The sequence below is a fragment of the Mesoplodon densirostris genome, chromosome 1 (genome assembly GCF_025265405.1).
Source record: "Mesoplodon densirostris isolate mMesDen1 chromosome 1, mMesDen1 primary haplotype, whole genome shotgun sequence".
Taxonomy (NCBI): Eukaryota; Metazoa; Chordata; class Mammalia; order Artiodactyla; family Ziphiidae; genus Mesoplodon; species Mesoplodon densirostris.
Window position 1 is genome coordinate 38360431 of NC_082661.1, and position 20135 is coordinate 38380565.

Consider the following 20135-nt stretch of genomic DNA (forward strand, 5'->3'; position numbering starts at 1 on the left):
AATACCGTCCCCTAGGTAAGAGCTGGGTCTCAGCTCAATTCTGATTCAGGAAATGCTGACCCACCCCTAGTGCTGTGAGCTCCCCAGGTCCCTCAAGGATGTCCTCTGTGTCCATCTCCACTAGGGAGCCTGAAGTGTACCAAGGTGACCTGGGACATTTAAGCAAGCTCCCTCAAAGTCTCCGTCCCTCCTCTTGGGTAATGCCCTGGATTCCAGAAAGTTACTCAATCTGTGTTGGCCACGAGCAATTGTGTTTCTCAAGTTTCTGAACTGAGAAAGGTCATATCTTATTACAGCCAAGGTAAAGAAGCCTCTGCTCCTTCAGGAGGTTTCTGGAGCCTAATGAACAGACTGGTGCAGGGAGCAAGTTTGGAGAATTTGCCTAACAGCCTGGCCCTCTGTAAAAGAAAGTATTATATGGCCTGCCTTCTCTTTCCATGCTCAGTCTTGACCAAAGTGAAGACAATTGAAGACAGATCTCTTCCTGTAGCCCGTCTGTCAGTAAGTGATATGCCCTGATCCTTCCAAAGTTTGTGAGGATGAATAGGTTTTTTCATTCTCTTTCCTAAGCATTCATTCTCATTCAACAAGTATTTATCATACTCTATCAATGCAACAAGTACTGTTATGAACAAAACAAAGCCCCTGCCTTCCTGGAGCTTATATTCTAGTGCAGGGAGATGGTCAATAATCAAAAAAGTGATATAGAGTATATCAAATGGCAATAAGTGGGGGAAAAGAAATAGGTAAGGGGGATAGGAAGTGCTGGGTGGGTCTTTGTGTGATGAGGTAACATTGGAGTAGGAACCCGAAGAAGAAATAGAGCAAACCAGGCTGGTGTGGGGAAGAGTTAGGGTTAGTAAGTGCTAAGGTCCTTAGGTATAATGTATCCAAGCTCTTCCTTTATCCAGAATGGGAAATTGAAGGTGCACACTAAGTTATAAAGGATCAATATATACTACTCTACTATGTAGTAAACAATCTGACAAATAATAAAGCAGTGTATATACATACCTGTAAAGTCCTGTCATTGTTATATAAAATCACTCTTTTGAGCATAATACAAGTTTGCAGACATGTATTTTGAAAACCTGAGTGACTAGGGCTATCTAAATGATGTTCAGCCGACCCTGAATAGTTAGCGATTGTTATGTCTGATGACTGTGTCCTTTTCATATATAGTAAATGTACTTAAATCCTTAGATAATGTTAACTAGTCTTCATCAATTTAGAATGTACAAGAAAGAGTTACAGAGCCACGAGACAAGCATTAAACTAGACCCCTGTGTAGAATACTTTCAATTGAACAAAGCTGCATTTCTTTCTTCTTTTTCTTTCTTTTTTTCCTTCCTCCTTCTTCCTTTCCCCTTTTCCTTCCTTCCTTCCTTCCTCCCTCCCTCCCTCCCTCTCTCCTTCCTTCCTTCAACATTTTAGGATCACTTTCACAAACAAACTTCTGGCTGGTAAAAGTTTGCCTTCAAAATTAATGATTCAACAAAATGGAACACAAAAGAAAAACTTAAACAACATATGCTCCAAGAGATTGGTAGGCCAATGAAGATTCCTACCATTTGAGAAAGTGATTCTCAAAGGGGAGGCTCCCATGTGGTTGTATACCAGGGCACTTAATCCTGTAGATTTCATTTAACTTTGTGTTTCTCCCCACTGTCTATGTTCTGCGAGTGTTGTTTTAAAGAACCTACCAGAATATTTTATGTACCAAATCTAATATTTCCATCCACAAGTACACTTCCCAACTTCAACAAGAGTCCTCTTTAGAATGCAAAGTATTCTAATGATAGAAAATTTTTAGAAAAAAGTCATCCTTTTTGTCCACTTAACTCTTCATTACAAGAGATACTTTTCCTTGTAAGTTTTGTTCAGTCCAAGACTAACATTTATTAGAAGTTAGAAGTGACTTTTTTCATTTTTTAGAAGAAAACAAATACCTACCTTCTAAACAAGCAATATATAACAACAATCTTACTGGGTTTACATGATATTTAGGGAACAGTAAAAGATTCTCTTATTGCTTCACTACATTTTTTTCAAGGTGTGAGGACTTAAGAATTGGCCTTCATTAAGCCAGAAATCTCCAAGGACACAACCGAAAAAAGTTAATAATGGTGGAAAAATCATCAGGAGGGGATAATAAGGTAATTGTGGATGTGTGAAATTCTAAATCTAAGTAGACCATTCATTATTAGCTGGGTTCCTATTATTAATCCAGGAACTGATTTGTGATATTGCAGGAGCATAAGCTTTGTAGATACTGTCATCCTCCACTTCATTCTGGCTCGACCCTTTTGGCCATTCATGTACCCCTTTTATCATTGGGTGCCAGGAGGAAGAAGCCATCTTTGAGGTTTTGTTATTTTTCTCACTCACAGAACATATTTGAAATTCATCTGTCTCTCAGGTCTCAGTTAGCTGTCCTGTGTGAGGAGAAAAGAGCCCCGAATGTAATTTATAATTCAGAGTCAACCATTTTATATGCAAATTGTTCTTGGTTTAGTAAGATAACCTTTTCTGCCACTTTCATTATGATTTATGGAGCCAGGGTCAGCAAAAGCACCTTGGGAAGTGTGGGGTATCATACAGATGTGTATTTTATTCATTTTGTGCAAAACGGTTTGATGACTCATTTCTCAAGCACAGGAGAGTGATGGAACTGGTTTGGGGTAGGTCTATAGAGAGTAGGTATGGAGCCCCCTGGGATGATTTTTACCAGATTTGTTTACTCAGCTATTTATTTAGTTACTTTTTAAGTTTATCTTATTGAAGTCTAGTTGATTTACAATGTTGCATTAATTTCTGCTATACAGCAGAGTGATTCCATTATACATATATATACCTTCTTTTTCATATTCTTTTCCATTATGGTTTATCACAGGGTATTGAATATAGTTCCCTGTGCTATACAGTAGGACCTTGTTGTTTAGCCATCTTATATATAATAGTATTTATTTTTGACAGACTGAAGCACATAAGGAGAACCTCTTACAGTTGTATCCTGAACATGTGTTTAGAATCCATATTTTTTCTAATTTCATCATACAGGGAATCACTGAATTCCTTTGAGAAATCAGAGTTTTCGGTTTGGAAATGATGTGTCCAAATGTATTTCAACTTGAGATAAGAAGACCTGAATTATCTTACTTCTTATATAAAATTCATGTGTAACTCATGTTTCCAAAGCATGTTCACACAGCCATCTCACTGGATTCTTGAAAACAACCCTGCAGGTTAGCCAAGGCAGCTGCTATTGGGGAGAGTATGTGATTTTATTGAAGGCCTGTTGTCACTGTACTGGAGTGGGGCCATGCATTAATCCCAGCTCTTCAGCTCCAAAGTCTGTGTGGTCCTAGGACTGGCAGCATCAGCATCACCTGGGATATTGTTAGACATGCAATCAGAAACTCTGGGAGTGGGACCCAGCGATCTGTGATTTAACAAACCCTCCAGGTGATTCTGCTGGCACCTAAAATTTGAGAACCCCACTGCACCCATGCTTGCTTGGGTGACTTTGGGACTAGGCAAAGTAAAGTTAGTTTATCATAGTAGTAGTTTGAAAACAAAATTTTTTTTTTTTACTTTATTTCTTCCCCTACTTCCGTTATTTACAAAGTGTGAGTCTTAGGGCAAGTTTGATTTGTTGGTGTTAAGTCTGGGGAATAGTTTAAGCTTAATGACATAGGAATTGGCAAAACTCATACTTCCCAAAAGTGCTAAGGAGAGTCACAAGCAGTGGGGTGCTGAAGTCAGCTCCTACTGGCTCACGAGAGCCCACTGTGTGCATGAGAGCGCATTGTATCTTCCCAGCGCTGTGTTTAGTGACATCGTGTTGGTAGCTTGAAGTCGGCTATGGTGGGAGTGATTATACCATGGAAATTGGTAAATGCTATAAGCCAGGGCATTTGCTCCCAGAGAGCTGATTGTTAAACATTGACCAGCACACCTTGGTGACAAGGTTATGTTCACATTAGCTGCAGCTTCATCTGCATGTTTGCTGGATCTGATGTTTTTTTAAAAATTTAAAACTAGCTGCCAGCATTTAAAAATTGGAAGTTTTGGGCCTCCCTGGTGGCGCAAGTGGTTGAGAGTCTGCCTGCCGATGCAGGGGATACGGGTTCGTGCCCCGGTCCGGGAGGATCCCACATGCCGCGGAGTGGCTGGGCCCGTGAGCCATGGCCGCTGAGCCTGCGCGTCTGGAGCCTGTGCTCCGCAACGGGAGAGGCCACAACAGTGAGAGGCCCGCGTACCACAAAAAAAATAATAAATAAATAAATAAAAAATAAAATAAAAATAAAAATTGGAAGTTTTCACATAAAAATCTGGGTTTCCAGCTCTTGAGCTCTATTTCTTGAGAAATAGAATCACTTGGCAACATTAAGCCCCCATTACCACACGGCAACAGCGGGCTGCAGTGAATTTTAAATATGTGTGGATTGTCTTGTGTGCCACAATCCCCATCATTCTGTTACTTTAACATTTAGTCAAGGGACTTCACTGCTTTATTGGCTCCTGCAGCATTTGCTTTTGTTACCCTGGTATAAAGAAAACTAAACCCAAAGAAAGAGTGTTTCTCCATAGCTGGGGTCTGAACATACTGTCCAAGTAATGATTTGATTCATCGCTTACACTTGTGAGCCTGTCCCTATTTCTGGATGGAAAAGACCTTTGAGGGAGGTCTCCATAGGTCTCAATGAAAGTGACTAATATTTCTGTTTCCCAGTTTGGGGATGCATGACCTCAGGCTTCAGAAATATCCATCCCTCTGTAAAATGTTATAGAAGAGATGTTTGTTTGCTGCTAGCACTTTATTTGAAAGTGATTTTGAGGGGAAAGGTGAGATCTTTCCCTTCAGAGCAAAGCTACGTGCTTTGTTTACTTGCCCTGACAGGTTTTTCTTTTTCCCGAACATAGTCTCAGCATGTCCCCTGAACAGACGGTGTCACTGTTCGTGTTCGTGATGTTGGTTCTGGGCACTGCTGTCAATATTGTTGATGGACCTCCGATTAATTTTTAAGCAGGTGAACCTATGGCCCCAAGACTGGGTGATGAAATCGCTACTTTTCAGTTTGTGGTGATCCAGGAGGGGACAGTTTTCCCTGTTCCATTTAAGAAATGTTTATTAAGCCATTATTATGGACAGGCCTTTGAGCGTGGTGCTCAGGGGCACCCACTGAACCAAAAACAAGCCAGAATGTGACCCACGCTGTGAGTGCGTTGGAAGACATTGATAGGGGCAGGGAATCCCGGAGGATGAGAAGATAACGTTTACGTGGCTGTGTCACTATAGTGTTTAGGTCTCCAGATAGCCTTATACCTCTAGTGTTACCCCCTGAACACGTGAATCATGACATGCATCTCACCCAAAAGTTCCACTTGGTGAAAAATGAAATGTTCAAAATCACTTATGAGATAGATGTACTTTATCACCAAGTGTCACTTAGAATGATTGTTTCTGTGTATCAAGAAAACATCTAGTGCTTGTTTCGGCAGCACATATACTAAAAATTGGAACGATACAGAGAAGATTAGCATGGCCCCTGCGCAAGGATGACGCGCAAATTTGTGAAGCAGTCCATATTTTTAAAGATGTAAAAAAAAAGAAAACGTCTACCACCTTGCTGGTAACCTATTCTAACTAATTCTGCTCTGCAGGTATAGCTTCAGTGGATTTTGTTGAATGGGACATTCAGGTGAGTGACAAAAAGTCAGAAGTTTTCTTCTAGCTATTAACTTTTATAATGAAGATGATGCTTTTGGGGCAAAATATCTAAGTATAGTAGTTGTGTAGGTGGTTTCCAGATCCCAGAAGCAGGACTCATTATGAATGAAGACAAGAGAAGAACAGCGAGTTATTAGGAGGCATTTGCTAGTTGTATCACTTAGGGAAAATTATTTAAGCTCTATGAGCCTTAACCATAGAGTTAGGAGAACAATACCTCCCCATAGGGTTTTTATGAGAAGTAAATGATCTAGTACAGGTGCTTGGCATATAGTAAATAATAAATACCAGTTATTATTTCCTTAAAGAGATTCTTTTTAATTTAAATTAGAACTTAAAAATGATCTTCCATCATTGGTTCAGTTTCATGTTGGTGAATGTTAGATTTTTTTTTTTTTTTTTTTTGACCAGCAGTAATCACTCTTGAGGATCGTGAATAAACTTTTGAGGATGCAAAGTACTCATGCTCCGCTAAGGCTAGCCCTCAGCCAGCTGATTCCCCTTTACTTTTTTCCCCCGTACCTAGGAGAATAGGAGTTTTTGTTTCATAGGAGCATTGAGAGGACACTCTGGGACCACCTCAGCTATTAATAAAAGAGTCAATATTTTTTGAGTCCTTTGCACTTGCCAAGCCTTGTGTTAGCATTTTACATATATTATTATCATGTAACCTTCACAATACTGCACTGTGGGTATTATTCCCATTTTACAGAGGAGGAAACTGAGGCTTGAGAAGTTAAGTAACTTGCCCCACATCCCTCAATTAGGTAAGTGTTGGAGTTATAGCTTTCAAAGCCAGGTCTGTCGAACTCCAAAGCCCAGGCTTGGGAAAAGGAGAGTTGGGCTGTGTGGGCTCAGAGGAGATTGTCCCCAGCTCCCAGGCTCACATGCCTCCCTCAGGACCCCGTATCCTGCCAAGAAGTGTAGGAGCCTTTCTGCTTTCAGAACATTCTCACTCGCCTCACCCTGAAGTATGCTGGGTTAGCTTCCTGTGACTGCTCTAACAAATTACCACAAACCTAGCAGCTTAAAACAACAGAAATTTACTCAGTCATAGTTCTGGAGGCCAGAGGGCTGAAATCAAGGTGTTGGCAGGACCACACTTCCTTCAGAGACTCCTGGGCAGAATCCATTCGTTGCCTCTCACAGCGTCTGGTGGCCATCGGCCTTCCTTGGCCTGTGGTGCAGTTCTCCAGGCTCTGCCTCCCGTCTTTACACGACCTTCTCCTCTGTGTCTGTCAGATCTTTCCTGTGTCTCGTGAGGAAACTGTCAGTGGACTTAGGGCCCACCCAGATAACCCAGGATGCCCTCTGCATCTCAAGATTCTTCACTGAATCACACCTGCAAAGACCCTTTTTCCAAATAAGGCAGCATTCACAGGTTCTGAAAATTAGGACATGGACGTAGCTTTCAGGGGCAACCCTTCTGCCCACCCCACGTGCTAGTGGCTGCCTTGCCAGCTATCAGGTAGGGTCCTGTCTCTCGGCAGGCACCATGAGCAGACACAACGTCCGGTGCCTTTCCAGCGGAATGACTGGTTCTCAACAAGATTTCAGTGTGGTACTTGAGGGATGTTTCCATGCTTTTCCTGTTCATGACACATGTTAAGTTCAGCTGAAAGCTTCCGGGGTCTTCCCCTGAGGTGGTAGCGGTCTCTCTCACAAGGGCTCCTTCTCTTTCAGATTGCTGACCTTCAGCTGCACAAACTGGATGAACTGGACTGTCTGATTCAGGGCCTGCTTTACGTTGACTCTGTTGGCTTCAACGGCAAGCCGGAATGTTACTATTTTGAAAATCCCACAAATCCCGAATTGTGTCAAAAAAGGCCGTACTGTCTGGATAACCCGTACCCTATGTTGCTGGTGAACATGGGCTCAGGTGTCAGCATCCTAGCAGTGTACTCCAAGGACAACTATAAAAGAGTTACAGGGACCAGGTAAACGTGGTTTCCACTAGAAGAACCTTTTTGTGCTTAAACCCAGGCCTCTTCCTTGAAGACCACTTTCTGAAAAGGTTATTTATATTTAATACATTTTTAAAAGAAAGATCTTACCCTCCTCAGCCAACCAAAAAGGATCTATTGGATATGTTACACAGGGAGATTTATAGAAAATTTAATAAAACACAGCCTTGGTTGGAAACTGGTCAGGTTGTGGGAAAAAGTGTTGCACATACCAGAAATTTTCCCAAAGGCAGACATATTAAGTGCCAGGTGAATGGCAGGGACCACAAGCACAGTAGAATCCAGGTGGAAGGATGCTTGGGATGGTCAAAGAGGGCTTCTTTCTGGAAGTACCTTGGTGCCTAGCACAGGAAGAATTGCTTGAAATAGTCGTTCCAATCAGTGAGCCAGATGGGGTTTACAGATTTTTTACCTTCAGGTAAATGCTTCAGCTGCAAACTGGAATAGTCAGCACACCTCACAGGGAATTTGGGAGTGCAGTGGACAGGAAAACAGCCCTGCAACTAGAGCAGAGCAGAGTACCATGTTTCTTAATGTACACACTCCCCAACGGCACGTGGGCTCAGCTTCCTGTTAATGGGAATTCAACACGGGAAAAAGATCCAGGGTCAGAAGTCTGAGAAATTGTAGTACAAACAAAATTAAACAGGTTTTCCTTACTTATAAGAAGATTTGGTATGAAGTGTTTCTTCAGCTTATTGGACCACAGAACCCGGTTTTGGAGGAACAACTTAAGGAACTAGTGTTGTGTGGTGTGTGCTTTGAAACATGATATTGAAACCCTTGTTTTTGATAGATGAAGATATCATGGAACTTCTCTGGGCCTCAGTTTCCTTGTTTGTGCCATGAAGTGAGTGAATTGTTTCTTAGTTTCTACAAGCTTTTCCAGTACTGAAATTCTGCGGTTCTACCCACCCGTTAGGAGGAGAGCGCTGCTTTTCTCCTGTATTGACATGACTTGTGATGGGCAGACATCAGGGGCTCACCACTGGGGAAGGGAAGATTGAGGCCCCCAGGGGGCATTTGGCTATGTCTGGGGACACTTTTTGGTTGTCACAACTGGAGGTGCAGCGATAATGGTACCTAGTGACCAGAGGTTAAGGATGCTGCTAAATATCCTAGAGTGCGTTGGTCAGTCCTCCACAGCAAAAAAGTATCACGCCTCAAATGTTAACAGTTAGTGGTGTTAAGAAACCCTGAACCACACATTCTGACTGATCCTGCTCGTGTCCAGAATATAGGCTTTGGTGTGTACGTTAATTGCCACTAGTCAATACATTTTCTCACTGAGAATACAGCACTAACCTTACTTGCTCACATGAGAATCACAACTGGCCCCATGGCCTCATTAGGACTGTCAAAACTATCTGAGACAAATGAAGAATTCGGCTGAGCTGGTTTTACCTTAAGAGGGTGATCTCCTGAGAAAGGATAATTTTTAAGAAACGACAAACTGCTTCCCCAAAGCAACCATTGAATTGGTAGAGCTAGTCTCAAGGTAACAACAAGCTAAGCATTTTCCAGAATTAGAGATATTTATAATTTTGTTCATTAACACTTAACAAATTCAAGAATTATATCACAGGTACACTCTCTCAAACTTGGGGGTTCCAAGGATCTGGGTTGTCTTTGAATGATGAGCCAAATTGTGACGTTTGGCATCTGTCACATGTGCAATAATGCCTATCCATTCCAGTTACCGGTAAATGCCAGTTATGATCACTGATTTGCAATCATCAACAAATCCTGTGTGGATGCCCAAGCTTCCTTACAAGCTCTCTTTAACCAGTAGTTTTGGAAAGGTGCTACAGGAGATGGAAGGTTACTAGAGAGCCCTTTCTGGGGCTGCCACAGGTCGGGGAGGGGAATGAAATATCAAGTCTCTGGGCCCCAGATCTTCCTTGTCCAACCAGAGTTGTTCTGCCAAAGGTTTTTTTTTGATCCAAGTTAGAAAACCACTGATCTAAACTACAGGCATACCTCGGAGATACTGCAGGTTCCATTCCAGACCTCCGTAGTAAGCGAGTATCACAATAAGGCGAATCACACAAATTTTTTGGTTTCCCAGTGCATATAAATGTTGTGTTTACACTGTACTGTAGTCTATTAAGTGTGCAATAGAATTATGTTTTAAAATGTATATGCCTTTATTAAAAAATATGTTATTGCTAAAAAATGCTAACCATCATCTAAGCCTTCAGTGGGTAATAATCCTTATGCGATAGTAGCACCAAAGATCACAGATCACCATAACAAATATAATAATAATTTTAAAATTTGAAATATTGGGAGAATTACCCAGAATGTGACACACAGACACAAAGTGAGCAAATGTTGTTGGAAAAATGGCACCGATAGACTTGCGGATGCAGGATTGCTGCAAACCTTCAATTTGTAAAAAAAATGCAATATCTGCAAAGTGTAATAAAGGGCAGCACAGGAAAATGAGGTGTGCCTGTATTTTGGTCAGCAGTGAACATCAGTGTGTGGAATACACTTTGGGAATCACTGATTTAAGCAAATGGCTTCCGTTTTAATTTTGTTACTCCTACTGTGATAGCTATAACTCTAGGTTTTTTGTTATTCTCATATACCCTATTTTCCCATTAAGCATTTTTATTTTTAGGAAGCCACATCGTTACAGGATATCAGTTTTCTTTTAAGCATATGATTTTAAATGGTTTGTTTCAGTGTTGTGTGTAACTTTACTGCATCCTAGATTAGTAGCAACATTTCTGTTGACCAACTCCAATTTTATTATAGAAGTCAACTGAAAAAACAGAACTTAACAGCTAACATTGTTAGAATGTGTGATCTATTAAAAGAGGAATGAAAAGAATTTTAAAACTTCAGTGAAATGAACAGTGCAGCTTATTTCATTCTTTTGGAGTCAATTTTAAGGGCATGAACATTCAGTGATTGGATTCTTCTACTTCTTCCTAAAATTCCTCACTACAAGTTTGTTGGGTTTTAAAAAAAAATGATGTTTTGGTCTCTGATTTGCTGAGGATCTTGCTGTGTGTCTGCTGAAAGAAACATGTATCTGATTATGAGCGAATCACTAGACTAGAGAGCGGTTAGCAGGTTAAGGATGTCAATAAAGTGTTCTTCTGCAACTGTGCATTCTTTCCTCTTATCTGCAGTGCTCCAGCTGTGCCAATTCATGCTCACTTTCTCCATTCAGCTCCGATTCTTTGTCTGGAGTCACCTGTCACTTTCCAGTCATACAAAGCCCGTGTCCTTTTTCACTCATACCAACACATCAGATGATGAGTTGCCTTCTTTCTAAGTCAGCCAGTGTCTTCAGGTGCCTGTGTTTGGAGTTGGTTGTTGAACACCTTGATGAATACAAATACCTGATATTCAAAGAAAGGTTATTAGTGTGGATGAAAGGTAGAAACTAGAAATGTGAGCCAAGCCTTTTAAAAGAATATAAAGAGAGAAAACAAGGCAAATTCAGATGACACGCAAACCAAAAAGTGTTCCCATTAAACCACGCTAGCTTTCTAGGGTAGACTGAAACTAACGACATCGCATGAGGTGCCATGTTAAATGTAAATGAAGACAAACTTTCTTAGAAGGAATCCAAACTTTCTACTGTGACTGAGGTGTCAAGGCAATAATGCCCATGGAGCTCTTTTTGTCCTTGTGGTACTGCACCTACAGTTTGGATATTGTGACTTGTGCCTAGCTACCTAATTTTCCATGAGAACCCATCATTTCAATCAAGTATGTATTTTTGTAAGAATCACTATTTAAGAAATATCACAGTTACTCCTTAGATGTGATTTAAAGAACCGTGTGTCTATAATCTGGTGCCTTCTTGGTAACAGTTATTGACAGTCAGTATAATTTACCCTAAATTTTCTTTTTTCAAATTTAAGTTTTGAAAATAACCTCGATCTCAACTTGAATTTTCTCTTAAAAGCCAGTAGCCAAACACATGTGGAATTCCCAGGGCTAGCAGCTCTTGAGGCTTCAGAACAAATTGATGTGCATTTGCTCTTCTGTCTAGTAGGTAAAGAGTAAGGCCCATTCATGGCCATATCAGTGCTCTTTCCTACCAGGAGATCACTGGTGACAGCTTTACTCTGAATCTGCTTTACTTCCCCTCACGTAACTTTGATATTAATATACAATTGATTTCACTCTCAACTATCATAATTGGTTTCTAATTTTGTCTCAAAAGACTATTTTAGAAGTATTTCCCCCCAAACAACTGAAAACTTTTAAAATATGGTTCGAGCACTGAAACCATTTTAAGATCTTTGTTACTATTTTTTGACTATTGGGTGGTAAGTAAAGTACTAATAACCTTTTCTAGAGTTTACTAGAAAAAAATCCAATATGAGATCCATCGGTGGTTTCCTTTTTGAAATTTTTGAGGAGCTTAAATGAAATTATTTCTGCTAGAGAAGCAAGGTCAGATGAAAGATACAGCTTGGGGGCCAGCTATTCCGGGCAGCGTCCCAGTTCAGTTTTGTCACCACAGAGTTTGTCTGTATAGATATGAACTGTGCTTCAGGTACACACAGTTTCTTTTTCTAAGTATTTGTTTAGCTACATATGTTTGTATTTTTTCTTTTTAATAGAGGTCATTTCTCTGGTTATTTGCTGCTTTCAGACCACCCAAATAAGGAAGATAGATCATGATTTGGCCCCATTTTATAGGTGGGAAGATTGCATGAAGCACTTAGGTCAGTGGCTAGTTCAAGGTCTCACAACGGAAATCAGTGAGAGTCTTTCTCTGGTTTTGTTCATAAACTTCAGGGCGAGTTTTCCTTGATGTTTCTTTTAGTCTCTGCCCTCTTTTTTTATCCAGTCTACCCTAAAGCTCTTTTCCACCCAGCACTTTGATTCAAGTGCCCCTTTGTTTTTCTTCTGTTCTTATTAACCCATATTAGTGATATTGATGTAGTTGGGGACTTGGATGGGCATCTCTTAAAGTAAAACTTAAAAAATAAACCTTATTGTTCCTTCAGTCTTGGAGGTGGAACATTCCTAGGCCTATGTTGCTTGCTGACTGGTTGTGAGACCTTTGAAGAAGCTCTGGAAATGGCAGCTAAAGGCGACAGCACCAATGTTGATAAGCTGGTGAAGGACATTTACGGAGGAGACTATGAACGATTTGGCCTTCAAGGATCTGCGGTAGCATCAAGGTAGAGACTAAGTAGCTAGGAGCAGTAGTGATTAAACACGAGGCAACCTCTCCACCCTGGCTGTTCATTTAGTTGTTGTTTTTTTTTAATGTCAACCCACCAGCCTGGTGCAAGGATCTATGGTATTGGAGCTCAGACTTGATCTCCTGCCCTTGATGAAGCACTGAGATGTTTAGCTCTTGATGCTTGTGCTTAAAATAAGGCAGCTTTGAAAGAAGGTTCTGGAAAACTGCAACAGTTTCCCCCGTTCCATTCTTGTCCAGATATCTAGAGGCATTAAAAAAAATTTTTTCCCCCGTTAATAGCCATGCTACTTTGTCCCTATTAAGAAAAGGGCAGCCAACCATTCATACCGTAATCCTGTCTGCTTGTAAACCATGGTAGCCAAATCAGGTCATTTGAGCTCAATCAGAGTTATTCATAAAGCTTTCCACAGTACTTTGGTGGAAGCATGGGGCCTGCCTAAGGATGATTTTGAACACTCTCACTACTATTTCCAACATAGCTTTGGCAACATGATGAGTAAGGAAAAGCGAGATTCCATCAGCAAGGAAGACCTCGCCCGAGCCACCCTGGTCACCATCACCAACAACATTGGCTCCATTGCTCGGATGTGTGCATTGAATGAGGTAAGGCCTTAACCTAGGGAAAGCCATGTGTCATTCATAAACATCGTTTGGCAGTGCAATAACTGTTGACCCTCACAAAACCACAGATCCTTAGGAAACCTGCCCTTTCTCAAGGTCACACCTGGTAGAACATGAGGGGCGTGTGTTGCGGGGAGGGACAGGAGTATGTTTTGGTTTTAAGTAGGCACTAGATGATGACAAACAATACCATCTAACTGTGGAAACATGGTAAAAATGACAATCTATACCATAACCTCTCCAACCTCATGGACACACACCTAATGAAGGCTGGCAAAACTCTCTCTGCATCCTTGCAAATAATTGCAGGTAAAACATTCCACTTGCAATATTCGATATTCTCTCTGCTTTCAGCTTCTTTACAGTGTTGCCTTGTGGCATGGAGTTCAAGCAGCATTGTACAGGGCTATCAAAGCACAGAGAGCTTGCTACAGCTGAGGCCAGCCAGAGCCCCAGGCACAAGAAAGGGTGGACCTGATGACAGACCAAGCTTTGGTACCATGTTTTAAAACACTGCAAAATTCCTTTGGAAAGAATGGAACCCTTTTCTGAAATACAAGATGTGTAAAGTAGATGTGTAATACAACTGAGTTGTATTAGGAAGACAAGAAAGAGGGGGCATGGAATAGGTAATAGTAGAAGAAGCACTAAAGAATCTAGTAGCATCAGTAGTAGAATTTTTTTTAAATATAAATTTTAAGAGAAATATGACATACATACAGAAGAGGGCTCAAATCACAAGTGTACAGCCTGACGAATTTTCACACACACACACACACACACACACACACACACACACACACACACACACACACACACACACACACACACACACACACACACACACACACACACACACACACACCCCTAATACCCACCACACAGATCAAGAATTAGAACATTACAGGTACAGCAGAAACCCTTTCCAACCCCCTTCTAGTTGAATAGTGGACTGTTAAACAGGGTATGAGGCAGTCTTTATAATAGGTGGATGGCAGCCCTGCCTTTGAACTCTGGGGTTACAAGAGACACATCCTCCTTTCACAATATTTTTTTTCACATCTTTATTGGAGTATAAATGCTTTACAACGTTGTGTTAGTTTCTGCTGTACAACAAAGTGAATCAGCTATATGTATACATATATCCCCATATCCCCTTCCTCTTGAGCCTCCCTCCCAACCTCCCTATCCCATCCTTCAAGGTCATCAAAAAGCATCAAGTTAATCTCGTGCTATGCAGCAGCTTCCCACTAGCCATCCATTTTACATTTGGTAGGGTAAATATGTCAATGCTATTCTCTCACTTCGTCCCAGCTTCCCCTTCCCCCGCTGTGCCCTCAAGTCTGTTCTCTACGTCTGCATCTGCATTTTTATTCCTGCCCTGCCACTAGGTTCATCAGTACCACTCTTTAAAATGCCATATATATGCGTTAGCATACAGTATCTGTTTTTCTCTTTCTGACTTATTTCACTCTATATGACAGACCCTAGGTCCATCCACCTCACTACAAGTAACTCACTTTCATTTCTTTTCATGGCTGAGTAATATTCCATTGTATATATGTGCCACATCTTCTTTATCCATTCATCTGTTGATGGACACTTAGGTTGCTTCCATGTCCTGGCTATTGTAAATAGTGCTGCAGTGAACATTGTGGTACATGACTCTTTTTGAATTATGGTTTTCTCAGGGTATATGCCCAGTAGTGGGATTGCTGGGTCATATGGTAGTTCTATTTTTAGTTTTATAAGGCACCTCCATACTGTTCTCCATAGTGGCTGTATCAATTTACATTCCCACCAACAGGGCAGGAGGGTTCCCTTTTCTCCACACCCTCTCCAGCATTTATTGTTTGTAGAAATTTGATGATGGCCATTTTGACCAGTGTGAGGTGATACCTCATTGTGGTTTTGATTTGCATTTCTCTAATGATTAGTGATGTTGAACATCATTTCATGTATTTGTTGGCCATCTGTATGTCTTCTTTGGAGAAATGTCTATTTAGGTCTTCCACCCATTTTTGGATTAGGTTGTTTGTTTTTATGATATTGAGCTGCATGAGCTGCTTGTATATTTTGAAGATTAATCCTTTGTCAATTGCTTCATTTGCAAATATTTTCTCCCATTCTGAGGGTTGTCTTTTCATCTTGTTTATGGTTTCCTTTGCTGTGCAAAAGCTTTTAAGTTTCATTAGGTCCCATTTGTTTATTTTTGTTTTTATTTCCATTACTCTAGGAGGTGGGTCAAATAAGATCTTGCCATGATTTATGTCATAGAGTGTTCTTCCTATGTTTTCCTCTAAGAGTTTTATAGTGTCTGGCCTTACATTTAGGTCTTTAATCCATTTTGAGTTTATTTTTGTGTATGGTGTTAGGGAGTGTTCTAATTTCATTCTTTTACATGTAGCTGTCCAGTTTTCCCAGCACCACTTACTGAAGAGGCTGTCTTTTCTCCATTGTCTATTCTTGCCTCCTTTGTCAAAGACAAGGGGACCGTATGTGTGGGGGTTTATCTCTGGGCTTTCTATCTTGTTCCATTGATCTATATTTCTGTTTTTGTGCCAGTACCGTACTGTCTTAATTACTGTAGCTTTGTAGTATAGTCTGAAGTCAGGGAGCCTGATTCCTCCAGCTCCGTTTTTCTTTCTCAAGATGGCTTTGGCTATTCATGGTCTTTTGCGTTGCCATACAAATTGTAAAATTTCTTGTTCTAGTTCTGTGAAAAATGCCATTGGTAATTTGACAGGGATTACATTGAACCTGTAGCTTGCTTTCGGTAGTATAGTCATTTTCACAATATTGATTCTTCCAATCCAGGAGCATGTGTTTTATACTTTCTGAGTACAGGTCTTTTGCCTCCTTAGGTAGGTTTTTTCCTAGGTGTTTTATTCTTTTTGTTGCAGTGGTAAATGGGATTGTTTCCTTAATTTCTCTTTCTTATCTTTCACTGTTAGTGTATAGGAAGGCAAGAGATTTCTGTGCATTAATTTTGTATCCTGCAACCTTACCAAATTCATTGATTAGTTCTAGTAGTTTTCTGGTGGCATCTTTAGGATTTTCTATGTATAGTATCATGTCATCTGCAAACAGTGACAGCTTTACTTCTTCTTTTCCAATTCGCATTCCTTTTATTTCTTTTTCTTCTCTGACTGCTGTGGCTAGGACTTCCAATACTATGTTGAATAATAGTGGTGAGAGTGGACAACCTTGTCTTGTTCCTGATCTTAGAGGAAATTATTTCAGTTTTTCACCATTAAGAGTGATGTTGGCTGTGGGTTTGTCATATATGGCTTTTATTATGTTGAGGTAGGTTCCCTCTGTGCCCACTTTCTGGAGAGTTTTTATCATAAATGGTGTTGAATTTTGTCGAAAGCTTTTTCTGCATCTATTGAGAGGATCATATGGTTTTTATTCTTTAATCTGTTAATATGGTGTATCACATTGATTGATTTGCATATATTGAAGAATCCTTGCATCCCTGGGATAAATCCCACTTGATCATGGTGTATGATCCTTTTACTGTGTTGTTGGATTCTGCTTGCTAGTATTTTGTTGAGGATTTTTGTGTCTATGTCCATCAGTGATATTGGTCTGTAATTTTCTTTTTTGGTGATATCTTTGTCTGGTTTTGATATCAGGGTGATTGTGGCCTTGTAGAATGAGTTTGGGAGTATTCCTCCCTCCACAATTTTTTAGAAGAGTTTGAGAAGGATGGATGTTAATGCTTCTCTAAATGTTTGATAGAATTTGCCTGTGAAGCCCTCTAGTCCTGGACTTCTGTTTGTTGGAAGATTTTTAATTACAGTTTCAATTTCATTATCTGTGATTGGTCTGTTTATATTTTCCAGTTCTTCCAGGTTCAATCTTGGAAGGCTGTACTTTTCCAAGAATTTGTCCATTTCTTCCAGGTTGTCCATTTTATTGGCATATAGTTGCTGGTAGTAGTCTCTTATGGTCTTTTGTACTTCTGCGGTGTCAATTGTACACAGACTTTTATTTTTATTTTTATTTTTTGCAGTACACGGGCCTCTCACTGTTGTGGGCTCTCTCATTGTGGAGCACAGGCTCCGGACGCACAGGCTCAGCAGGCCATGGCTCACGGGCCCAGCCACTCCGCAGCATGTGGGATCTTCCCGGACCAGGGCACGAACCCCTGTCCCCTGCATCGGCAGGCAGACTCTCAACCACTGTGCCACCAGGGAAACCCTGCAGTGTCAGTTGTAATTTCTCCTTTTTCATTTCTAATTTTATTGATTTGAGTCCTCTCCCTTTTTTTCTTGATGAGTCTGGCTAAAGGTTTATCAATTTTTTTTATCTTCTCAAAGAACCAACTTTTAGTTTTATCGATCTTTGCTATTGTTTTCTTTGTTTCTATTTCATTTATCTCTGCTCTGATTTTGTGATTTCTTCTACTAACTTTGGGTTTTCTTTGTTCTTCTTTTTCTAGTTGCTTTAGGTGTAAGGTTAGATTGTTTATTTGAGGTTTTTCTTGTTTCTTGAGGTGAGCTTGAATTGCTATGAACCTCCCTCTTAGAACTGCTTTTGCTGCGTTCCATAGGTTTTGGATCGTTTTGTTTTCGTTGTCATTTGTTTCTAGGTATTTTTTTATTTCTTCTTTGATTTCTTCAGTGATTTCTTGGTTATTTAGCAGTGCACTGTTTAGCCTCCATGTACTTGTGTTTTTTATGTAATTGATTTCTAATCTTATAGCGTTGTGGTCAGAAAAGATGCTTGATACGATTTCAATTTTCTTAAATTTTCCAAGGCTTGATTTGTGACCCAAGATGTGATCTATTCTAGAGAACGTACCATGTGCACTTGAGAAGAAAGTGTGTTCTTCCACTTTCAGGTGGAGTGTCCTAAAAATATCAATTAAGTCTATCTGGTCTATTGTGTCACTTAAAGCTTTTGTTTCCTTATTTATTTTCTGTCTGGATGATGTGTCTATTGGTGTAAGTGGGGTGTTAATGTCCCCCACTATTATTGTGTTACTGTCGATTGCCTTATGTATTGAGGTGCTCCTATGTTGGGTGCATAAATATTTACAGTTGTTATATCTTCTTCTTGGATTGATCCGTTGATCATTATGTAGTGTCCTTCCTTATCTCTTGTAACAGTCTTTATTTTAAAGTCTATTTTATCTGATATGAGTATTGCTACTCCAGCTTTCTTGTGATTTCCATTTGCATGGAATATCTTTTTCCATCCCCTCACTTTCAGTCTGTAAGTGTCCGTAGGTCTGAAGTGGGTTTCTTGTAGACAGCATATATAAGGGTCTTGTTTTTGTATCCATTCAGCCAGTCTGTGTCTTTTGATTGGGGCATTTAATCCATTTACATTTGAGGTGATTATCAATATGGATGTTCCTATTACCATTTTCTTAATTGATTTGGGTTTGTTCTTTTTTTTTTTTTTTTTTTGCCGTACGCGGGCCTCTCACTGTTGTGGCCTCTCCCGTTGTGGAGCACAGGCTCCGGATGCGCAGGCTCAGCGGCCATGGCTCACGGGCCCAGCCACTCCGCGGCATATGGGATCCTCCCAGACCGGGGCACGAACCCGTATCCCCTGCATCGGCAGGCGGACTCTCAACCACTGCGCCACCAGGGAGGCCCTGGGTTTGTTTTTATAACTCTTTTTGTTCTCCTGTGTTTCCCACTTAGAGAAGTTCCTTCAGCATTTGTTGTAAAACTGGTTTGGTGGTTCTGAATTTTCATAGCTTTTGCTTGTCTGTAAAGCTTTTGATTTCTCCGTCGAATCTGAATGAGATCCTTGCTGGGTAGAGTAAGGTTGTAGGTTTTTTCTTGGTTGTAGGTTTTTCCCTTTCATCACTTTAAATATGTCCTGCCACTCCCTTCTGGCTTGCAGAGTTTCTGCTGAAAGATCAGCTGTTAACCTTATTGGGATCCCCTTGTATGTTATTTGTTGCTTTTCCCTTGCGGCTTTTAATAATTTTTCTTTGTATTTAATTTTTGATATTTTGATTAATATGTGTCTCGACATGTTTCTCTTTGGGTTTATCCTGTATGGGACTCTCTGCACTTCCTGGACTTGATTGACTATTTCCTTTCCCATGTTAGGGTAGTTTTCGACTATAATGTCTTCAAATATTTTCTCAGACCCCTTTTTTTTTCTCTTCTTCTTCTGGGACCCCTCTAATTTGAATGTTGGGGTGTTTAATGTTGTCCCAGAGGTCTCTGAGACTGTCCTCAATTCTTTTCATTCTTTCTTCTTTATTCTGCTCCCTGGAAGTTATTTCCACCATTTTATCTTCCAGCTCACTTATCCATTCTTCTGCCTCAGTTATTCTGCTAGTGATTTCTTCTAGAGTATTTTTAATTTCAGTTATTGTGTTGTTCATCATTGTTTGTTTGCTCTTTAGTTCTTCTAGATCCTTGTTAAACATTTCTTGTATTTTCTCCACTCTGTTTCTGAGATATTGGATCATCTTTACTATCATTACTCTGAATTCCTTTTCAGGTAGTTTGCCTATTTCATCTTCATTTATTTGGTCTTGTAGGTTTTTACCATGCTCTTTCATCTGTAACATATTTTTGTCATTTCTCGTTTCTTTTTTTTTTTTGATTGGTGTGGCTGTATTCCTGTCTTACTGGTTGTTTGGCCTGAGGCGTCC

General features: G+C 40.3%; 1 protein-coding gene and 1 non-coding gene across 10 annotated transcripts in view; both read left to right on the top strand.

The window, feature by feature from the left end:
- The window catches only part of PANK1 (pantothenate kinase 1), a 115574-nt gene that overhangs the window by 88734 nt on the left and 6705 nt on the right, over nt 1-20135 (top strand). For 6 of the 9 annotated variants that reach the window (XM_060102276.1, XM_060102287.1, XM_060102295.1 and 3 more), the window contains 3 exons: nt 7418-7671; nt 12681-12857; nt 13363-13486. In XM_060102276.1, coding sequence (XP_059958259.1) covers nt 7418-7671; nt 12681-12857; nt 13363-13486 — 555 coding nt within the window. Of the gene's footprint in view, nt 1-2053; nt 2157-5695; nt 5706-7417; nt 7672-12680; nt 12858-13362; nt 13487-20135 lie in introns of those variants that run through there. The other 3 variants (XM_060102313.1, XM_060102338.1, XM_060102322.1) reach the window with 3 other exon arrangements.
- On the top strand, nt 5490-5597 carry LOC132501276 (U6 spliceosomal RNA). The gene has a single exon (XR_009534211.1). It is a non-coding gene; the product is annotated as a U6 spliceosomal RNA (small nuclear RNA).